The sequence below is a fragment of the Hylaeus anthracinus genome, unplaced genomic scaffold, assembly GCF_026225885.1.
Source record: "Hylaeus anthracinus isolate JK02 unplaced genomic scaffold, UHH_iyHylAnth1.0_haploid 11997, whole genome shotgun sequence".
Taxonomy (NCBI): domain Eukaryota; kingdom Metazoa; phylum Arthropoda; class Insecta; order Hymenoptera; family Colletidae; genus Hylaeus; species Hylaeus anthracinus.
In genome coordinates, this window is record NW_026534344.1 from 4,325,328 (window position 1) to 4,345,535 (window position 20,208).

At 36.4% G+C, this 20,208-nt stretch overlaps 5 protein-coding genes across 5 annotated transcripts; 3 read left to right on the forward strand and 2 right to left on the reverse strand.

Annotated features, from left to right (window-relative positions):
• Positions 1-671: 671 nt before the first annotated feature.
• On the forward strand, positions 672-9,421 carry LOC128889333 (solute carrier family 46 member 3). The gene is made up of 6 exons (XM_054146878.1): positions 672-2,129; positions 6,059-6,160; positions 6,976-7,113; positions 7,190-7,273; positions 7,845-8,001; positions 8,238-9,421. Exons 1-6 carry the CDS (start codon positions 1,139-1,141, stop codon positions 8,425-8,427), a joined length of 1,662 nt encoding a protein of 553 aa, XP_054002853.1. The 5' UTR covers positions 672-1,138; the 3' UTR covers positions 8,428-9,421.
• A 110-nt stretch (positions 9,422-9,531) lies between these two features.
• LOC128889334 (RNA polymerase II-associated factor 1 homolog) lies at positions 9,532-11,839 on the reverse strand. The gene is made up of 6 exons (XM_054146879.1): positions 11,663-11,839; positions 11,494-11,586; positions 11,093-11,417; positions 10,868-11,011; positions 10,681-10,784; positions 9,532-10,604 (listed from the first exon to the last, which is right to left on the reverse strand). The coding sequence occupies exons 1-6, from the start codon at positions 11,734-11,736 to the stop codon at positions 9,728-9,730; spliced, it is 1,617 nt and encodes a 538-aa protein (XP_054002854.1). The 5' UTR covers positions 11,737-11,839; the 3' UTR covers positions 9,532-9,727.
• A 297-nt stretch (positions 11,840-12,136) lies between these two features.
• Positions 12,137-13,182, forward strand: LOC128889344 (transmembrane protein 138). The gene is made up of 4 exons (XM_054146893.1): positions 12,137-12,401; positions 12,478-12,550; positions 12,661-12,835; positions 12,905-13,182. The coding sequence occupies exons 1-4, from the start codon at positions 12,268-12,270 to the stop codon at positions 13,009-13,011; spliced, it is 489 nt and encodes a 162-aa protein (XP_054002868.1). The 5' UTR covers positions 12,137-12,267; the 3' UTR covers positions 13,012-13,182.
• Positions 12,658-17,260, reverse strand: LOC128889329 (E3 SUMO-protein ligase ZBED1-like). The gene is made up of 4 exons (XM_054146872.1): positions 15,635-17,260; positions 15,139-15,554; positions 14,889-15,043; positions 12,658-14,815 (listed from the first exon to the last, which is right to left on the reverse strand). The coding sequence occupies exons 1-4, from the start codon at positions 16,913-16,915 to the stop codon at positions 14,493-14,495; spliced, it is 2,175 nt and encodes a 724-aa protein (XP_054002847.1). The 5' UTR covers positions 16,916-17,260; the 3' UTR covers positions 12,658-14,492.
• Positions 17,261-17,410: 150 nt separating this feature from the next.
• On the forward strand, positions 17,411-19,299 carry LOC128889336 (GPI mannosyltransferase 3). The gene has a single exon (XM_054146882.1). It carries the CDS (start codon positions 17,803-17,805, stop codon positions 19,273-19,275), a length of 1,473 nt encoding a protein of 490 aa, XP_054002857.1. The 5' UTR covers positions 17,411-17,802; the 3' UTR covers positions 19,276-19,299.
• Positions 19,300-20,208: the final 909 nt, after the last annotated feature.

Below are 20,208 nucleotides of genomic sequence, written 5' to 3' on the forward strand. Positions count from 1 at the left end.
AGTATAATGGATAGTTTTAATCTTGACCCATATTTCTTCGATTGAAATAAAACGTTGGATGTATGATTCAGTTACGTAGTTTTTCTTTAAAAGCAAATAAACAAACAATGTATTACGTACAAGTAAAATGATAGCGCGTACCGTTGAAGTAGGGGTATTTACACAGGTGAAAAATGTACAACGTACGTTGCGAAAGTATAAGCATGTTTATGAGATGCAAATAAAATAAGGGAAGTCTGTAATTTTGTAGCGTAATGAACCATCCAAGAGTACGAACCTACGTTAGTACGTAGAACCGAGGGATCTTTCAAATGGTCTCTGAAAAGAAGATCAAGGAGGATCGAGTCAGAGGCCGACGTATCTTTGCTAAGCTTCGGAGGTGCGAAGGCTTAACCTTGACCCGAAAAGCCCCCGAGAGCGGAATCGGAAGCGTCGCGGAGCTGACAACGCGTGGTTGGACATCGTCGCAGAAATAATTTGTACCGTCGACGTTTCGACGAGCAACGCGTATTTAGAGGACTAGGTGGACGTACCCGAGGGTACCTCATCACACGTGGAGAGGGCCAAGAGATTAGAGGGGATGGAAGAAGAGAACAGGAGGTAGTGGAGGAAGAGCCAGTGCAGGAGGTGGTCGAGAGGAAGAAGAAGGGAAGGAGGTGACACGCGTATCGCAATGTACAATGGTGCATTAGCCAGGAGTAGACGGCCAGACGGTCTCTCCCGCGGACCGGCTGTGAAATCTAACGAAGCGGTGTATACCGTGGAAAAGGAACAACCTCAAACAATCTAACACCTGAAGCTGTTCCAGAGGGAGGATCCAGATAAGGAAGAAGCAAGATTTCCAACAGCTCTCATGATTCGAGCATCGAGGACCGATCGAGAAGTGCTGTCCGAACATTGAATCTTTGGAGAACGCTTCAAAAATCAACATTTCATCAACGACCATCAACTACGACTGTCTCCAGACTTCGAAAACCCTCTTGAAACCAGCTCGCATGACTCTGAACTGTGGACACGCTTGGAAACGCCAGCCGACGTTGCTCCTACTGAAAGACGACCGAAAGCAACCAAACGCCGACGTAGTGTAGATTCTCGTAAATACTTAAATTCAATAGTTAGTCTTTTTCTATCGAAAGAGATGACGGACCCTACCCCCAATAATCCGGTGGCTGGAACCACCATAGAGAAGAAACGAGGGGACTCTGTCACAACGTCCGGCCAAACCGTCGCCTGGAAGTCCATGACGATGCGTCAGAAATGGTCTTTCTTCACCAGCAACATCACCGTCGAGCCTATGATCGCTTGTTACGTGATACCGTGCATGCTGGCTTCCCTGGCCACGCAGAATCTTAGCCTCGAGAAGGCCTGTAGGGTGAATCTAGCTTACTCCGACGAGGTGTGCACAGCGTTAGCGAACAGGAACACCACGGGCTTCGAGGCGGAGGAGACGGCTGTTCAGCAACTGGTCGCCGGCATGCAAACGTGGAAGACCGCCTTGACCAGCTGTCTGCCAACGATGCTGATCCTGTTTATGGGAGCTTGGAGCGACCGCACAGGCTTGAGGAAGCCCTGCATGCTTCTGCCGATCGTTGGCGAGTTCCTCAGCAGTGTCAGCATGCTCCTCTGCACTTATTTCTTCTACGAGGTGCCCATGGAAGTTACCGGGGTGTTCGAGGCTCTATGGCCGTCGTTAGCTGGCGGCTGGTTCACCATGTTCATGGGTGTTTTCAGTTATATCGCCGATATCACATCCGTAGAGTCGAGGACACTTCGAATCGGTGCCGCCAACGTTTTCCTGTCCCTCGGTGTGCCAATCGGAATGGCGTTGTCCGGGATATTGTACTTGAAGCTGGGCTTCTATGGTGTTTTCGGCATATCGACCGTGTGTTACGTGCTGAGCTTTATTTACGGGCTGGTCGTGATCAAGGAACCACCCAGGTCGCATCTCAAACAAGCGAAGAAGGCCGACGAGAAGAAAATGTCGGTTTGCGACTCTATCTTGGACTTCTTCGCGTTCAAGCATATCGAGGAGACCTTCCGCGTGGCTTTCAAACAGGGTACGAACAATAGGCAGAAGAGGGTCGTGGTCCTCATGGTCGTCGTGATGGTTGTAATCGGCCCTCTTTACGGTGAGTTGCATCGTTGTTTAATTTTTCGAGTTACGAGTACGCGAGGCTTCGCCGTTACTCATCCTTGTAAGAACTTCATTGTCAAACAAATTGAATTCGTATAACGTGGCCTAGTGCCCCATTGATTAAAGTAACGAAACGTAAACACGTTTAACTTGTCGCGAATTTTTCCCGCCAACCTGTACCGTTCGATTTCTCTTTCGTTGCAAGTCGCACGCGTACTTCTCTATGTTTACACTTTGCCTGGATTGAGCACGCGTGCGAATCGTTTTCAATGACCGTGCTCATCGGGTGTAATTTCTTTGCTCTACGTTGTAATGGATCGCCTAAACGCGGTCAAACGATAACTCGGTCTTTCATTCGTCTTCGAATGCTGCTTTTTCTGCAATCTACGAACTGCTCTTGCTTTTGTCGACTTTCATGATTATCGAGTCGACGTCTAAACAGGAGAAACTTGTTAAAACGATCTGTCTCTTTCCCATCTGTCCTGCAGCAACTCGAATAAACTCTGATTCAAAACGAGGGGTGTTTTACTATGTTGTAATTAGAACTCTTATCTTCATTTTACATACAGCCTCTTCATCCGAATCAACTGATGTTCGGATGTTTTACTGATGTTGTTATTTCCGAAGCTATCGAAGTGCTACCAATTGCATGCTTTACCCTGTATGCGCTGAACGATCGAATGAAAGTGGAAAGAGTTTCACGTAACTATCATTAATCTTGCCTACTTCTATCGCAATAGCCGTGCACGTTTCCATAGGTAATTGCAATAATTTGGTCGCGGCAAGTGAATCGAGGGAAAGTGGGAAAACTGGTACAGTGCATATGGAAATGGTTTATAATTAGTTGCGAAACCATGGCTACAAACAACTGAACGTACTATCACGAGCTGTGATTTTCGATCGGGAATTTGGAAAACGCAACTCTATGAATGTAGCGAGACGATATCGTGTTCCTAGGAACTGGTTTATCCGATTCATAGAGGTGTACGTAATCAAAGTTGCAACGCTAAAGAGAGACTTAGTGAAAGTGAGATCAATGATTCCGTCTTCGAAAGCGACAAAGAAAGCATTGTAACATTTCAACGCTAACTTCCTCTCAAGTGTTTCGTTTTTTATAGATGCAAATAGTGACCGAGCTAGAACTTTTAGTGTCCTCATTCTCTCAAAACACCGGGTTGCTAGTCTTGAATGACAATACGGTGCCTCTTTGCATCGTCAATTACGGATTAATGGTACATCACGAATTCGTATTGCAACAGAGAATTCAAGGCGACCGGTCTCGTCATAATTTAATTAGGTTGCTAATGTGTTCGACATTATTATGTTTTGTTACGTCTTTGGTCGTCTCATCCGAGCTGCAAAACGGCATGAGTAATCATCCTGCTTGTAATAATTTCGTATAATGGACTTCTTCCTGATTTTCAATGCTCAACAATTAGATATCCGTGCATATTCGTAAGATTTCTGTTTCTTAACAGATTTCTACGCTCCGTGATATCGAATGGAAAACTTCTGCTAAAATAAGGTTCTGGGTCGCGCCTGCAATTCTCCCTACAGCTCTAAAGTCTTCGGATACGGTATCTTTTAAACGTTTGAATTTGTTACGACATGCAGAACAGTACGATTAACGAAGTTTCATCGTTGATTCGATAAAGCAACGGTGTTCGAACACGGCAAGCTAGTTAATCTATCAATACGGTCAGTACGTGACCGAAGGATGTTAATACCAATCGTCTGAAACATTGTGTAATTGGACCATGCAATTGGCGTACGCTAATTAAATCAAGCGTCGCCGTTAATTCGATCAAGTTAAGGACTCTCTTTCGACATTTGTTCTCGCATTGTCTACCGTGTCGCGTGGTAATGTTATTAATCGGCGAAAGTTGCTGGACCTCGGTATTAATTACCATTACGACAAGGACGATTAGTTGAAAAACTTGAGCGACAATTGATACACGTGGAAATATGATTGCCGTTGTAACATGAATCCCTGCCCTACTGAACAAATCCCTGCTAGTATTACATTATATTCGATTTACTGGAAGAAGTTTAGATATTATTCCAAGTGAACGAAATGTACTCGTTACGGTAGCAACCGGCAGAAGCGTTCGAAACAGTGACAATGAAGCTGATGGCTTCAAACTTATGACCGGTAGTGTATGTGCGAAGTCAACATACCTATTAGAACTACATTCTGTGCGTACGTATGCTAATACCGTCTGATTACTTAAGTACTCTGATGTAATTTCAGATCTTTGACCGTCGGAAATAAGTCTAGTCTTGGTGGTTCGAAGGGTTCGTGCCGTGGCACATCGGGGCCGTTACTTTTACGTACAGACAAGCGTAGATCTGCATCTACGTGTATCGTAGATGCAGACTGAATCATTTCTCGAAAAATCTACACAATTTTTTACATGATTCAAGGTGAAAATTAAATCAATTGTACTTCAACGATGATCGGTAGTTATCTCGACGATAATTTTTCTCTAATTCTAGCGATTGAATGCAAGATTGCAATACATTATTCTTTGAGATTTACTTAATTACCATCGGGAGTAAGTGTTAACTAACACACTCGAAGGACCTTCTGATTGGCGTAACGAATCCAAATGATTAGTATACAATGTTATATATGAAGAAATCGTCCATCAATCGATGCGACGATGGAATTATGTTACGTAGTATTTCCAACTATTTAAATAGTATTCCATACGAGAGACATTTATTTTACGTATACTTCGAATTTCGAGTAACGTACGAAGATATCGAATTCTTCTTAGAATAGTCATAAAGAAAACAAGACAATGATGTGATAATGACCCAAACTCGACGGAAACGATTAAATGGAGGCCCTGATGAACGAACTTGTTGTATAACGCTGTGTGCATTCTTATGTAATGTCAGGTAATAACGCGTCGAATTTATTCGGGATAAGTACGTATCACGGATTCTCGTTATCTGTGAAAATCTTATGGTAATAAAAATATTCTTAAAGGACAACGGAACCCTTATGATCCCAACGGAATCGCTTGTTTCCATGCAAAACGGGAATCCCAGTTGTTTTTCACGATAGTCTTAAATAACGCTCAAGAAAATTGAAATCATCTTTTTTGAACGTTCGATTTAAAAAACTGACTAGTAGTTTTCTGAATATCAAGACGAGTCACCTGCAATTATCGTCCATTGTCCTCGAGATTATAATTATATGTAATATACCATAACCAACGTGATTCGACGAGACTTTCGTTTGCGTAAAATTGGTCGCGAAAAGAATGGTACATTATTGTATAAGCAAAACGAAGGTCTGCCCAAGACCTTGAATGGAAGATGACTTCTAATGGCTCGGATCAATGTTTCATTCGTGTTAATCATAAATAACAGATGAGGATTATGTTTCTTGCTCAAAAGCAGAATGTGCTGCTAAGGTTACAGCGTTGTAATTTTGTCGGAGGAACTGGAAGGATGTCACTAACCGACGTCGAGACATTTCTGGGGTACTTTATCGTCGTTTCAGTAATTTATTCGAGCTAAACCTCGATGTTAGAACTTCATTCTTCCTCACGGTTAACGGTGGTCTTCCGCGTGTCATTTTCAACTTAATTTTTGAAGCAATTACGGACCGCGTCGCTAACGGCGATGCAACATTGCAGACGCTGGACGCGAACAGCAATTCTGAAAAACGTTTTGACCATGATCTTTCACGCTGTGCAAATGGAACCGTTCCACCCACATGGCACTTGAATCTGCGATTTCAAAACCGTGACGCGAGAGTTCGGTTCCAATTTTCAGCTTTTGCTCGAATGCAAAGTGATAAAGTACATATACAACGGCGTAAAATGGTGAACTGATCTCATCTCGAGGTTTCAGCGATTCGAAATGGACCAATCCATTCGAAAGCATTAACGTAGGTAATTCAAATTTCAGGTGAAATGGCAGTGATGTACCTTTACATGAGGTACAGATACCATTGGAACGAAGTAATGTTCAGCATGTTCACCACTTTCGCCATGGTCACGAATTTAATCGGTAAGCTACAATTTATCTCTGATAATATAAGTATCTTTCAATAATAAAAAAAGATTAGTCGACAATTTGTGTCTTGCGAGTAATGGAATCGCAGTAATTACGTTAAGAAAAAACGCGAAGCCAAAGATGTCATTAAATATCATCATTCCCACGACCAATTTCCGCGATGACATTTAATTTTCCGTCAACGCCAGAATTACTCGTCTTCTTTTTATACAGAAATGAAATTATTATGTAGCATTATGGAAAATACGTGAGAGAATGAAACTCGAAACTGATTACAGCGCGAATAGCATTTTGCACACGTAAGATCGCATTCGATGTTTATCTATTGCGGTGCATCAAAATGCATTTTCATGGATTCCTTCAAACGTGTTCTTTTCCTTTTACTTCTTTAGCTAAACGTTTTAAGGAACTGTTTGCGTGTTTCAATTTCAATCGTTTGTCCCCTATTTTTTTTGCTGAAATCTTTTAAACGAGTTCAAGGGAGACATAAAATTTCCACGATTCGTTGTCCAATGATTGCCTTTTTGCCTATCGAACTATAAAAGCAATGGGAATTGGTTATGCAATGAACAGTATTGTTGCCAACCGGAATTGACCACCGTTTTCATTGAAACCAAAGCACCTGCAAATTACAGAACCGTATCAATGGACAAAGTCGTTGATTCGCTAATAGAACTTACGATAAATGAAACGTGCGCTCACGTATCCTTGAAGACGACCATTAGGTGAAAAAATTTGTTACGAAACGAAAAATGTCTAATAATCGAATAATATTGAAAATGTGAACAATCTGTTTTCTCCTTGTACAGGTACCGCGATATCCGTAGGCGTGTTCAGTCACATTTTGAAGATCGATGATGCGATCGTGGGTATCATGAGTTCTATGAGCAAAATTTTGGCTGGATTCGTCTACGCGTTCGCGACCACCGACTGGATGATCTATTTAGGTAAATCGACGCGAATCCGACGAATATACGCATAGATTAGAACAGCGTTTATTAACGACATTTTCACTGATTTCAGCGGCAATCGTTGAAATCGTGAATGGGACATCCTTTATAGCGATGCGCTCGATAGTATCTAAACTCGTCTCGACAGATGAGCTCGGTAAGTGAATGTAAACACGTTATTTATCACCGCAACAACGCAATAAAAAGGTCATTACTTAGCATCTAACGGCTTCCGTTACATGAACATAGTTGCTGATTATGCAGACATTCGTTTGATATGATTAATGGAATATCTGAATATGATTTGATAGAACATATTTAAACAACGTTGTTCAGCATGGAGTGTAACCTTCAACCTAATCAGGGTATTTTTCAATGGAATTATCTTCGTCTTGGCTCGTTTTCTCAGAGATGTGTATAAATAGAATAATTTCGTTTGATTGCATCTTCCAACGAGTCGACACCGTTTCCAATTTTCCATACAGTTTTCTCTTGCTCTAAACGAAGATTAACTAGGTTTTCCTGTCCATTTAATGATCCAAGAGCCTTCTGACCATAGTTTTTCATGTACTTCTTTCGTTCCACCTTCTTTCACCTTCGAGTGATCGCGTCAGCCTCGCAGATCCGTTGTTCGATCTTACATAAGGAGACGCGGAACAGACATCGAGGCCAAAGAAATTCTTCAATCGCAAAGAATCCTATGATGATAATTCTCCACTGTTTTACAGGCAAAGTGAACTCTCTCTTTGGAGTCTGCGAATCACTGATGCCGCTCGTTTACGGGCCAATGTACAGTTCCATTTACGCTGCGACCATGAAAACGTTTCCGGGGACGTTCTTCATCGTCGGTGCCTGTATGACCATGCCAGCCGTCTTCGCCTTCTTGTAAGTCCTTCCTTTCTTGAAAGTCGCCTTGGTGTTGGAAGTATAGGTACAAAATGGTTCATAGGCCTCTCAACGTCGTTGCTTCAACCACCTAGATCGGCACTATTCTCATACATATGCTATGAGCAAAGTGAATTACACACATCATGGAATTTTTGACCGATTTAATAGTTTTTTTTACCAATTAAGAAACCAATCCGACAAACTGGTATTTATAAACGTTTAATTACAAACAGCTGGCTGTACACCGAACACCGAAGAGATCGTCAACTCTTGGAGCAAGAGAAGAAAGCGAAGAACATGGTCGAAGGTCAAGAAGAAAGCGACTCGAAGACAGCGAAATGGCAAATCACCGTCGAGAAAAAGTCGGAAGTACCTGCGATGAATGGCATCACCAACGCGGCTTTCGAATCCGATCGTTCATAAACAAAAACTTAAATCGGTATACGTAACGCGCGTAAACGATCCGATCGGTATGTCGCGAAGAGCTCAAGGATGAAGAATATGCAAGAGGTCAATGAGACGACAAGAGGATCGCGTTGAAATAACTTATAAATACGAACAACAGCATCACAACTGCTCGTAAATTTTTGTAAAAAAAAAAAAAAAAAAAATTTAACATACAATTTTTCCCGTTTCGAGACGTGACGCGTAAACGGAACAGCGATAGATTAAACATTCCTTTTTCTAGTAAATAGAGCATCATTAGCGACGACATTACGGCGTGATTGTCATGCTTCGTTATAGATGAAAATAATTAGAGATTTTCTTTTTATTCAGAAAAATTGGAGTTACCGAAAGAAAGATAAGAAAAATGTGCCAAATTCAGAACTTAACAATGCATAAAGTTGCGCGCTTACTCAAACGACACAAATAAAGGATAACTACATTTCAAATCACGACGACCGAGTAAATGAAAATATTCCAAATACTATTTTCGAATTTGTCGATTCGCGATTAGCAAAAACAAAATCGAGTTTGGTGCATGGAGCTATCCTTTATTTCAAGTTCTAGTACAAGCAGTCTCTGGTACTTAAATAAATGAATTGTTACAATAGATAAAATGGAACAGGCGTATAACCTGTTCGCGTAAACCAGTATTACAAATGCATACATCTCCCCGACTACTGTTATTCGAGAAGAATGAACTCACGAACGAACAAACGAGACACATCATGGTACGTAACGTTTAATTTCATAAATAACCGAAGACACAAATTTTACACCTTCGAGGGACGTGCATTTAATGAAAATGTTTCGTATGCGAACGAGATCGATCTGTTGTACATTTTTATTAAATAGTATTTATATTAAGAACCTGCATCATTTCCGTAAGTGTATTATAGCTTATTGTGATATAGTACAATAGTTTTATATTTAGGAGATAAATAGAGTTACGGAAATAAAAAGTTTTCATTGACCTTTACCGTTATTGTTCTCTTACCGATGATAGGACCAGTGTGTCGCGAGTACAAGTGTGTAGAATTGACCTTGAAGATACTCTATGATAGTAATTCGTAACAATGCGTATAAATCGTTACTTTCCTTTTTACTAATGTCAATTCTTAAATTACATCGTAATATGTCATATACATGTGACAACCATTATATACATATAATGATGCAACAATTTTTAAATGAACAGTTCATTAGTAGCTTTAAAAAAAAAAAAACATACCTGCTTCCGGTAGCATTAATTGCTTTTTAACGGAAAGTTTTTCATTATTTATTCACTTTCGGAGCCACTCTCACCACTGCCACTACCAGAACCACTACCGCTACCACTGGCTGATCTCGATCTTGATCGGGATCTCGACTTTGATCTAGATTTTGAACTCGATGGAGATCCAGATTGCGATTTGGTTGGAGACCCAGAACGAGATCTTGAAGCGGACTTTGACCGAGACCTTGATTTAGAAGAGTTTCGCGACTGTGGAGTACCGGATCTTGATCTAGATTTGCTGTGCGATCTAGAAGGGGATCGTGATTCGGATCGCGAATGAGAACCAGATTTAGATTTCGTCGGCGATGGAGATCGGGATTTAGATCTTGAACCAGATTTCGAACGAGACCTGGATTTCCTGCTGGATGCTCGAGAAGATGCCCTAGACGATGCTTTGGATTCGGCTTCATTTTCAGATCTTTCTCTTTCATCAGTTTTCTCAGCTTCTGGCTGAGGCTCTCCTTCCTCCTCCTCCTCCTCCTCTTCTTCTTCATCTTCTTCTCCAGGTGGTTCCAGTTGCTTTTCCCTATATCTTTGCATTTTAAATTCAGTAGCATTAAGTGGCCGATGTCTTACAATCAATCTTGTGTTGTTTGGTTGCTGTCCAACTTTTTGACGACGTTTACTAAGGCGTACACGCGTTTCTAGTTCGTTGTAATATACCCCGTCTTGTCTCATAACAAGGAAGTAATTTTCTTCGTATCCTTTTGAAGCTTTGCTTTTAACGTTCCAATTATATTCTCTAGCCATTTTATATTCATATTCTTCATCATCCGCGTAATCAATATCAGCGCTAAAATCTCTCCTGCGTTTGTCTAATGTTTCTTCCAAAGGTAAGAAGTACGCGACGAATTGTTCACCACTTTCATCCATTACACCTCTAAAATAATAATTTTGTTACAGTATCTACATGTTTCCAACAAAAAAACAGCGAAACGTACAAAACATTGTCTTACCTGATCATGGCTTGGGACATTTCTTCAATTTGAGCTGGCACGGAACGTCCCGTTGGAGCCGGATCTGAATCAAATATGACTTGCGCGCACGGATATTTCCATAACTAAAATTAAAATAAAACAATGTTACAAAAGATTGAAGTATTTGTAATATGTATAAAGCTGGTGTAAAATGGCATTAAAGTACCTTGAAATCTGGAAATACTGGAGAAATTTCTACTGGCACCACATTTGGTTTACTGTAATGTCTTTCAATTGGTATCTTGTTATCTTCAAATGTTTTTTCAATAGCTTTTATTTGACTTTCACGATCCATATATAATGTTTCTTCCTAAAAATATAAATACACAAATTTAATGTTGTTTATGATAAACATACTAATATACTTAAAACAATGAAAGTTTAAACTCACTTTGAAGTTTTTCTTAATGCTATAACCAACTTTAGCTTCAACTTTATCCACAGTTTGTGGTTGAAATCTAGTTTGTTCTGTGGATATATATTCTGTACGCCTAAGCCAAGATACACTTCTGGCATGATGTCTTGATCTTTTAGAATCCTGTGGTGTAAGAACATCTTCCTCAAGGAGTTTTTCATCAGCAGTATCTAGCTGAGCATTAACATCCCCAGCATATGTATCTTTGTTTATAAGATCAATCTCTACACCTAAATCGTGTTCTGTCAATACTTCATATTTATAGTTACGTTCCAATGAGGTTGGATTATATTGAATAAACCTGAGAATACCATTTGGTCATATATTATTCAGAAAACTGTTCAAAAAATTAATCAAATTTTAATACATGTACTTACCGAGTAGACTCAAAGGGATATGTTATAAACTTAGGATCAAATGGAATATCTGGCAATGTGTTACAATATTTAACTCTACATATTAACTCGGATCTAAAATAGAAATGATTATAAGGAATTACAATATTGTTACATGTACATTAGAGTATAACCTAAAATAATTGTTTACCTTTTTTCTGCTGGTCTAACTGTACGTTTATCTCTATCAGCTGTACTGCCATTTGTCTGGATTGTAGGAGCCATATCACGTCAATGAATAAAATCTAATAATATTGTTCATATCACAATGTTCAACACTGTAAATAACTTCATAAGCTCAAAATGTAAACCACAATCTGTATATGCCAGTATACGCTGGTATTTGAGTAATTAGTATTTGAGTAATTGAGTAACGCCATCTATATAGTTAAAATACTAATATCCACAGTGGTGGACACTGGTCTCGAGATGAGAGGAGAAACGTAAAAAAAATTATACAGCAGGGAATTTGTGACAATGGGCTCGTGCCTGTCGACGAGCTGTCGCTCTATTCCAAATTATATGGTTTATGGTTGAATGCAAATTAGAACGCATCTGTGAACATGTATGTAATACTGTACATATATGTCTCTGTGAACACCACTATAAACATTTCAGGCATAATGACGCGCCACTAGTCGCCATTTTTAAATTATAATTGTTTACAATATATTTGGCGTTACTATTTGGGATACAATACAGTAATAAAACTACGAAATTGTGAATCTATTAGTTAGATTTTTCTTCTTGTGATAAATGAATACATTAAATACAAAGAAATATTTAATTACTGTAATCGTGCAGTATTTAATATTACTTTTTGACGTTTTCGTTAATTCGTTTGCTGGTTTTTCTCGACAGAATCCGACTAATTTATTGATCCTTTATGTGTACGTAATGTTCTTTTCATCTGTATTTGTTAAACTCTGTTTATATTTCAATGTCATTTTAATTGCTATTTTTAAGGATTCAAGACCTATGTCTTGTTATGACCCTCACAGTTCTCCTAGTGAATTTTTTTTCCACCTACATTTTTCAGGTAATTGTTTAAACAGTAGCAATACCAATCTGATATTTAATTTTCACATCATTGCGAAACATAATTATTTATCTAACATCATATGCCAATTGTATACATTTCCCATGCAGGTTGGACTAATACAATTATTATACACAAAATTTCGTATCACATTAATTTTGTGTATTATATATATGATATTAAGCATTAGTCTTCACACATGGCATATTAAAATGAATTGGTCATCATCATTCAAATATTATTGGACTACAGATTTTCATATGCTTTACTCGTTGCACAGAGGAGGTAATAGAGCTATAGAAATGATACGTATATCACATCATTAAGCTTTTCTTATATTCAATTATGTTAAAGTTGCAGTTTTGTATTACTATTTCTATAAGAGAGCATCTCTTAGAATCGCAGATCCAAGATTCTATGAAAGTTCTACATGGATGCAGAATCAGTTCAGTCTTACATGATTGACTTTTATAATTAATGTAATATTCATAGCAACGTAAGAATAATAAATTAAAGTACAAGTGATAGAAATATAAGATAATGAAACTTTTTATAACGTTTTTTACTTTGTGACAATTATATATAACTACATTCAATGTAGAAAATTTAAGGAAAATTAATACCTATAATTAGATGTTAACAAAATAAGTATTGCAATCTAATTTTTTTTTTTAAACAATTATGTTCAAATAAATACAGTTTGTAATATACAATAACATTAAATGAATATGTTTTGAGAATAATTCATGTTTATGTACAGTATAAAAATTATTATTTTAAATTATTTTTTACAACTGTGTTGATATCTTACAAAAATAAAGTGTAAAACTTTGTACAATTTTTATAAACATGGGTGTCATATTTAAATTAATATGAAACATACGTAACTCATTATTTACATTACATTACATTCAAGCATTAAATTATAAATCATGAGACAAATAAATAGGAAAAATATACCTATTGGAAAACAGCCATTATTTATGATATAATCTCTACCATTCATGATATAAAATGCTGGGTTTGTACTACTTAGTATTTTAAAATGTAAGTTAGTATCACAAGAATACACGCTTTAAAGTGCATTAATGCAAAAATAGAAATTGGAAATAATCTATTAATTTTATAGTTTAATTTCTTAACCACACTTATTCTTGTGATTATCACTTATTTGGGAACAATTGTTAAACAAATTTATCATAAACAAATATGATATTCGAAGTGTCGGTAACTTAACTTTTTTCTCTTTTAAGTATACAGGCAGGTTAATAGTTCATTATGTCAAACAATCTATTGTAAATTATGTGTCGAATTATATTTGAAATTTAACCAAGTTATGATTAACAAGATTTATTTGCAAATAATGCAAAGATCAAATGAAAAAATTGAGGTTTTAAATGTTCTTATGTGTTTGTATATCCTATATATGTTGAAAATGGAAAACTATTTCTTTTATTACTTTCTATAAAGAGCATCCTTTTATTTTCCCAAATATTACTATACCTTCTGCTTTCCTTTTAAATATCTGTACAACTTTGATATCAAAGATTTTTTTAAGACTAATGATGTTATATTACTGCAGACTTAATTAAATAGAGAAATAGTACGAATTTTATAATATTGCACAGCTCTTCGGATACTCTTAGAACTTTAAATACTCTTTTCTTATATTTTTGAAATATAAAATTTATGTTAATATTTTGTTGAAAGCAAACGCATTTTTGCGATATCTACGTTCTCGTAAAATTCTTGTAGATATACTTTTTCTCAAAACATTTAAAAAGTGCAATTTATGCTTTTTTGAAGTTCCATTATTAGATTATTCTTATGAAAAATGTGTCGTATAATGTAAATCATTTAAAAACTATCGACATTTTTGAGATTGTTTCGTGTAGTAAAAAGTAGTACCTTCAAATAACTTCAGCAGAATTTAATTTTCTTCTCAAACAGTATGATTCCCATGAAGAAAGAGTAATTTATCTATTAAATGAGGAGGTAAGGCAGCACGCCTTGTATCGTATAAAACTTGTACTTCTGCTGGGATTCTAGCAGGTGGTGCACAACACGCAGGTACGCAATTATATCTGCAAGCTAGTTTCCCTAGATTTGGACACTTTGCAGAAATTTTAGCCCACCATTGAAGAGGACAGTAATCAAGTGGCGCAGTGGATTCTGAATGATATTGTACAAGTTCTAGATCAGCTTTCTCTTCTGCAGGCATTCTACTTTTTGTTGAACATAAACCTCCAAGTAAAAGTTCCATCCCTGTACATATAATTATTGGACATAAGTAATATAATATGTCTGCTCTGATATTTATAGTAATATTTATACACACCTGACAATCGACTTTTTTTATTTGGAGGATCTTCTTCAACTTTAATATTTATACTATCTCCAGATTCCTCCTGTATTAGTTTTGTCAACATTTCTTTTATAGGGGTTGCAACTATGTTTTTATCTTCTTCTGTAGCATATGGTAGCTGCTTAAATCTAATGCAAAACATAGTGTTTTTGTTACATGTACATTCATAAACCAATTTATGATACAAATTATTCCAAATGAACATGTTGTAATTTATAATTACCTTGGATCTAAAGTAGTTGCAATTTGAAGTAAAAGAGTAACATTATAATCTGCATATCTATCACAAAGCATATCAGATAAAGATTCTTTAAAAGACCTTGCAGTATCACTATCAGCTTCTTTTATTTTAAGATGAGAAGAAACCAGTTGCCAAAGTAATGGTTTCAACAAGGATATTAGAGGCATTTTCTCTTCGCTAAGCGTCATAATTGTAACTTTAAATGGTTCAAGAACATTTACAAGATCCTCTACAATCTTCCATTGATCATTTGTTAGATCAACTACTTCTTGATCGACGCCTTCCATACTTTCTAAGATCGATGTTACGATATTACGACGTAGAACCATTTGTTCAAGCATGTTGTACGTTGATGTCCATACAGGAGGATAATCTATCAGCATAGTGTTCTCATCTAGCTGTGATAATAGCAAATACATTTAAAAACGATACAGGAAATGAATATCATTTAATTAACAGTGAAAAGTTTTAGTTTTACCTCTAATAATTGTTCTTGCATAGCTAAAGCTGCAGATGCAGCTGGATGGCTTATAATAGCTCCAATAGCTGCTCTACATTTAGATAATATAGTACTAACTTCTGGATTCTCAAAACATGCTTGAGCGCACACTTGCAATGTATAAAGTAGGCAAGGAACTAACGTTAATCCTCGATTTGTCAAAGCAGCCAGTAATTCTGTCCTAGATGTAGCTACCACTACTGCAGTTATCCTTTCCATTTTCAAGTCCCAATCGACTAATAAAGAATCTATCGTATTGCCCCACTGAGATTCCTCCCAATCCAAAGGTGCATGAATTGTACTTAATACTTTACATTCTAAAACTGGTTCACCAGAATTTTGATAGTACACAGAGATAGTAACAAAACGTTCATCAGAATTTGATCTCCACTCTTCGACAGTTAAACCTACTTCACTGGTAATACAAGACAAATTTGTTGCTACAGATTCGCGAAAGGTTTCATAAATCTTTGGTATTATCTCTTCTTCTAATTTATTTTTACTAGGAATTTCGCAAGGTGAGCGCAAAGTTGCAACTAGCCTTTGAAAGCCCCGACCTTCTACTACTTCTGGTAGCTGTAGGTCCATTATAATAAATTCAGCTATAGCATCTGATACAGTTTTTCCATCGATACTAGATTGATTAATAGAATTATCTTCTGGCATAAGAAAGGCCACATTTTGACTATTGCTTCCATTGGAACTACTTTTGATCATAACTCTTAATGGTTGACCAAGCGTAATATCATCCTCAATGTTGGATAAATTTATATTCGGGTCAGTCACAAACTGAATGTCCCCATCTATTTGTACAGTACCGTCAGCATTGGTAGTATAAATATGTTGCGCAGAGGTTAAACCTGCTTTTAATAATCTCTTTTGTGCTCTCCTCTCTTTTGTTTCCTGAGAAAGAACCTGTCTACGTGGGGGATTGGTAGCTTCCAGTTCTAAAAGTTCTTGAGCATGTTTATTTTGCAAGTGCATACGTAAATTACTAGTGTTACGATTGTATGCAATTTGAGTTTTGCATAAGATGCAAACGATCTTTACTTTAGTGAGAATATCTCCGTCGTCTGTGGCTGGAAATCCAAAAAATTTCCAATAAATACTTCTCATCGACATGGGTACCACTAACTTCTTGTAGGTATAAGTATGTTTTTCTTCCATCATTTTAGCAAGTACCATTTGCATCTCGCTTTTGGAGTCATCTGCTCCAGCAGACTTTCCGTTGTTAGGCAATGTTATCGATTTACTTTCCATAATTGTAAATCAAAATTCGTCGAGTGCCGGCACGTCTTATTTTCTAAGTACTAAAACGCGCATATACAGTATTTCTCGTATTTCTACTATCTCATAGCGTTTGTTTCTCATCAAAATGGAGGATTTTTGTTGCATAATTTAAAATGCAACTGTTTAAAACGATGCATACTGCTTTTAACGAATTCGTATACGGATCGCGGTTACGAAGGAATAACAAATTTGCCGCGGTGAATCCGATATCTCAAAGCAGCGTTTGACGAATTATTTTACAGATATCGAACTTCAATTTCTCGTTTCGAAAAGAACGATGCACAATCGGTTATCGACCACTACTCGTAACGATGCTATCGACTTTAGTCTCTTGTTCAAAGAAATATCGCTACGTAGAGTTCTCAACTAATCGATCCCACGAAACGACCAGAGCTCCATCTGTATCGATTACTCGAAACTATTCTATATGTTATTCTTATTCTTTGAATATAACCAAAAATAACACATAAAACGATCCTATAAAAGTTAGAAACGACTTTACAACATTATTTAAATATGAAATTATCTATTTGAAACTATTACAGTATTGTCAATTAGGTTAGGTTCATTTCTAAATATTTTCAAATTGTCTGCGTACATTGCTACGTGTAATCGACAGTGGTTTTTCGTAAACTGCTAATAAGAATCAATTGAATTCTTATGAAGTAACAAATGAATATAAAGTAGTAATTTCTAGTGAAATGAAAAGTTATTATCGAAAGGTTATCAGGCCTGAAATTTTTGTTATGTATTGCGATTATTTTGTCGAATTCTTTGATAACGAATGCGTTTCCGTCATTCTTTAAGAGTGCACTAATATTTAGTGTGTTACTTTATCGTATTACTAGATAAAAAAAATGCATTTGTCTAAGAGCAGTAAAATGTTATCAATCTTAATAGTATGGAGATTAGTTTCTGTGTTTTTTGTACAAACTGCCCATGTACCGGATGAGTATTGGCAATCTTTAGAAGTGGCTCATCGATTAGCATTTGGATATGGATATCTCACGTGGGAATGGATCGCAAAAATTCGCAATTACATCTATCCATTCTTGATATCTATCATCTATCAGATATTGGCATTGATATCTTTGGATAACGTACTGATTTTAACAGTATTACCACGGATGCTTCAAGCTATTATCAGTGCTTATGGAGAGTACAAATTTTACGAGTGGACAAAAAACAAATGGACATTGTACAGTTTATGCTTGAATTGGTACTGGTATTATTGTGCCACACGTACATTAGTAAATACTGTAGAAACTGCCTGTACTATGATAGCTTTATCGATATTTCCATGGCGTGACAGTAATATTAAAAGTATAAACTTCCTATGGATTGTAGGGTTTCTATGTATGATAAGGCCTACTGCTGCTATTATATGGTTGCCATTATGTATTTATCATTTATGCACAAGTTTGCAAGATAAGTTAACTTTAATATGCCGGTATAGTGTCATATGCATAGTTTGTTGTTTAAGTTCGATATTAGTAGATACTTACTGTTATGGAACATTAGTTATTTCACCTTGGGAGTTTTTCCATGTTAATGTACTTAACAAAATTGGAGATACATATGGAACACACCATTTATTGTGGTATATTTTTTGTGGATTACCAGTACTTTTGGGGTTATATTACATTGTCTTTTTATTATGTATTTGGCAAATAATCAAACACCCTGTTTGTTTTCATCGTCAAGCAATTATGTTAATTGTCATTGGATGGACACTTTGCATTTACTCTTTATTATCTCATAAAGAGTTTAGATTTTTATTGCCTCTATTACCAATGTTAATATATATATGTACTTCCTGTACATTCAGTTTACATGTAAAATTTGTAAAAGAGGCAAGACAAATTTTTATACTATTATTAATAGTTAGTAATATTATTCCTGGTTTCTACTTTTGTATGGTACATCAGCGTGGATCTTTAGATGTAATGAAGGTCCTTCATAAGGAAGCTGTCAATGCTGACAATACAACTAACATATTATTCCTAACTCCTTGTCATTCAACACCTTTGTACAGCCATTTACATGTAAATGTACCCATAAAAATATTGACTTGCGAACCTAATTTAAACAATTCTATAAATTATATAGATGAAGCAGATGTATTTTTTGCTGACCCAATGTATTGGCTTAATCTTAACTACAATACGAACAAAAATGCTGTAACACCTAGCCATGTGGTAATATTTGATAACATTTCCTTAAAGATAGAACACTTTTTGGAGCATTATCAACTTATGGCTGAAGTGTTTTATACGCATTTTCCTCCATCGAATTATGGAAATAACATTTATGTATATAAACACAAATAAAAATGTTGAAATTGGCTTTTAGGATATGGAGAGTGAACAGTGATTATTAATCATTCTCATAACTCTTAGTTGAAATTTTAGTTTATTTTTTACATTCCACGAAATAATTTTTGTCTCTGAAGAGGTTAAAAAATGATACAAGAAAAATCTACAGTTGTTAAACTCCGTTGATTGGTAAATCAATATAAATAAGTGTTTAAGTTAATTAAGTTTTTCTACATTCATTTTATATATTTTATACTAATTTGGATTGGAGTCTTTCAAGATTAGCAGATTTTCCCGCCATGAAGATATTCACGCTGTAGGGTGGCGTCCTCTACTTTGAAGAAAATAATTGTAGCGGATATTGCCGGTTTGCCGCAGTTTGGTAATTATAAATTAAAGATTCGAGTGTAAAAGCATTATTTTGACAAAATTATAATAAGAGACGAAGGTTGACAATGTTATAGTACCTTGAACGAAATTTTTCTATATACTCTAGTAAATAATCACTTGAAATTTTGCTATACGATTGTGTATATCTCAAAATGTATTTAGCCAAATGTTTCGAAATTTTAATAATATGTTATACAAAAATTCAGAATATGGTATAGTGAAACTTTAATCAGACTTCAATGATTTCATATTTTTAAATATAAACTAAGAATTCGCTTTTACGTCATGTTTTATGCTACGACAAAACCTCGCGAAACTTATTATCGACGACAAGAAAACCTTTTAATACGTATTTGCAATAAGATTGAAATATTACGAGCATTCTATTGCATAATACATTTCTTATTTTCTTCTGAAAGCTTGCAGATACTTGGAGGGATATCCTCGGTTGCGAAGAGGGTCCGAAATAGAGGTTATACAGGGTGTTCCAAAAATGTTGTAACAGCTTGCAAGGGGTGGTTCAGGAGGGAATTTCAAACAACTTTTTCCTTAGCGAAA

Bases quoted from the DNA above. Each gene is read 5' to 3' on its own strand.
- LOC128889329 (XM_054146872.1), bottom strand. From the start codon at position 16,915: ATGGAAAGTAAATCGATAACATTGCCTAACAACGGAAAGTCTGCTGGA. The intron at 15,044-15,138 runs GTAATTATAAAT...GTTTTGCATTAG, and splicing joins GCAACTACTTTAGATCCAAG to ATTTAAGCAGCTACCATATG. The intron at 14,816-14,888 runs GTGTGTATAAAT...TTATATGTACAG, and splicing joins TAAAAAAAGTCGATTGTCAG to GGATGGAACTTTTACTTGGA.
- LOC128889333 (XM_054146878.1), top strand. From the start codon at position 1,139: ATGACGGACCCTACCCCCAATAATCCGGTGGCTGGAACCACCATAGAG. The intron at 2,130-6,058 runs GTGAGTTGCATC...TTCAAATTTCAG, and splicing joins TGTAATCGGCCCTCTTTACG to GTGAAATGGCAGTGATGTAC. The intron at 6,161-6,975 runs GTAAGCTACAAT...CTCCTTGTACAG, and splicing joins CATGGTCACGAATTTAATCG to GTACCGCGATATCCGTAGGC.
- LOC128889336 (XM_054146882.1), top strand. From the start codon at position 17,803: ATGCATTTGTCTAAGAGCAGTAAAATGTTATCAATCTTAATAGTATGG.
- LOC128889344 (XM_054146893.1), top strand. From the start codon at position 12,268: ATGAATACATTAAATACAAAGAAATATTTAATTACTGTAATCGTGCAG. The intron at 12,402-12,477 runs GTACGTAATGTT...GCTATTTTTAAG, and splicing joins AATTTATTGATCCTTTATGT to GATTCAAGACCTATGTCTTG. The intron at 12,551-12,660 runs GTAATTGTTTAA...TTTCCCATGCAG, and splicing joins TTTCCACCTACATTTTTCAG to GTTGGACTAATACAATTATT.
- LOC128889334 (XM_054146879.1), bottom strand. From the start codon at position 11,736: ATGGCTCCTACAATCCAGACAAATGGCAGTACAGCTGATAGAGATAAA. The intron at 11,418-11,493 runs GTAAGTACATGT...TGGTATTCTCAG, and splicing joins TATCCCTTTGAGTCTACTCG to GTTTATTCAATATAATCCAA. The intron at 11,012-11,092 runs GTGAGTTTAAAC...TTATATTTTTAG, and splicing joins GCATTAAGAAAAACTTCAAA to GAAGAAACATTATATATGGA.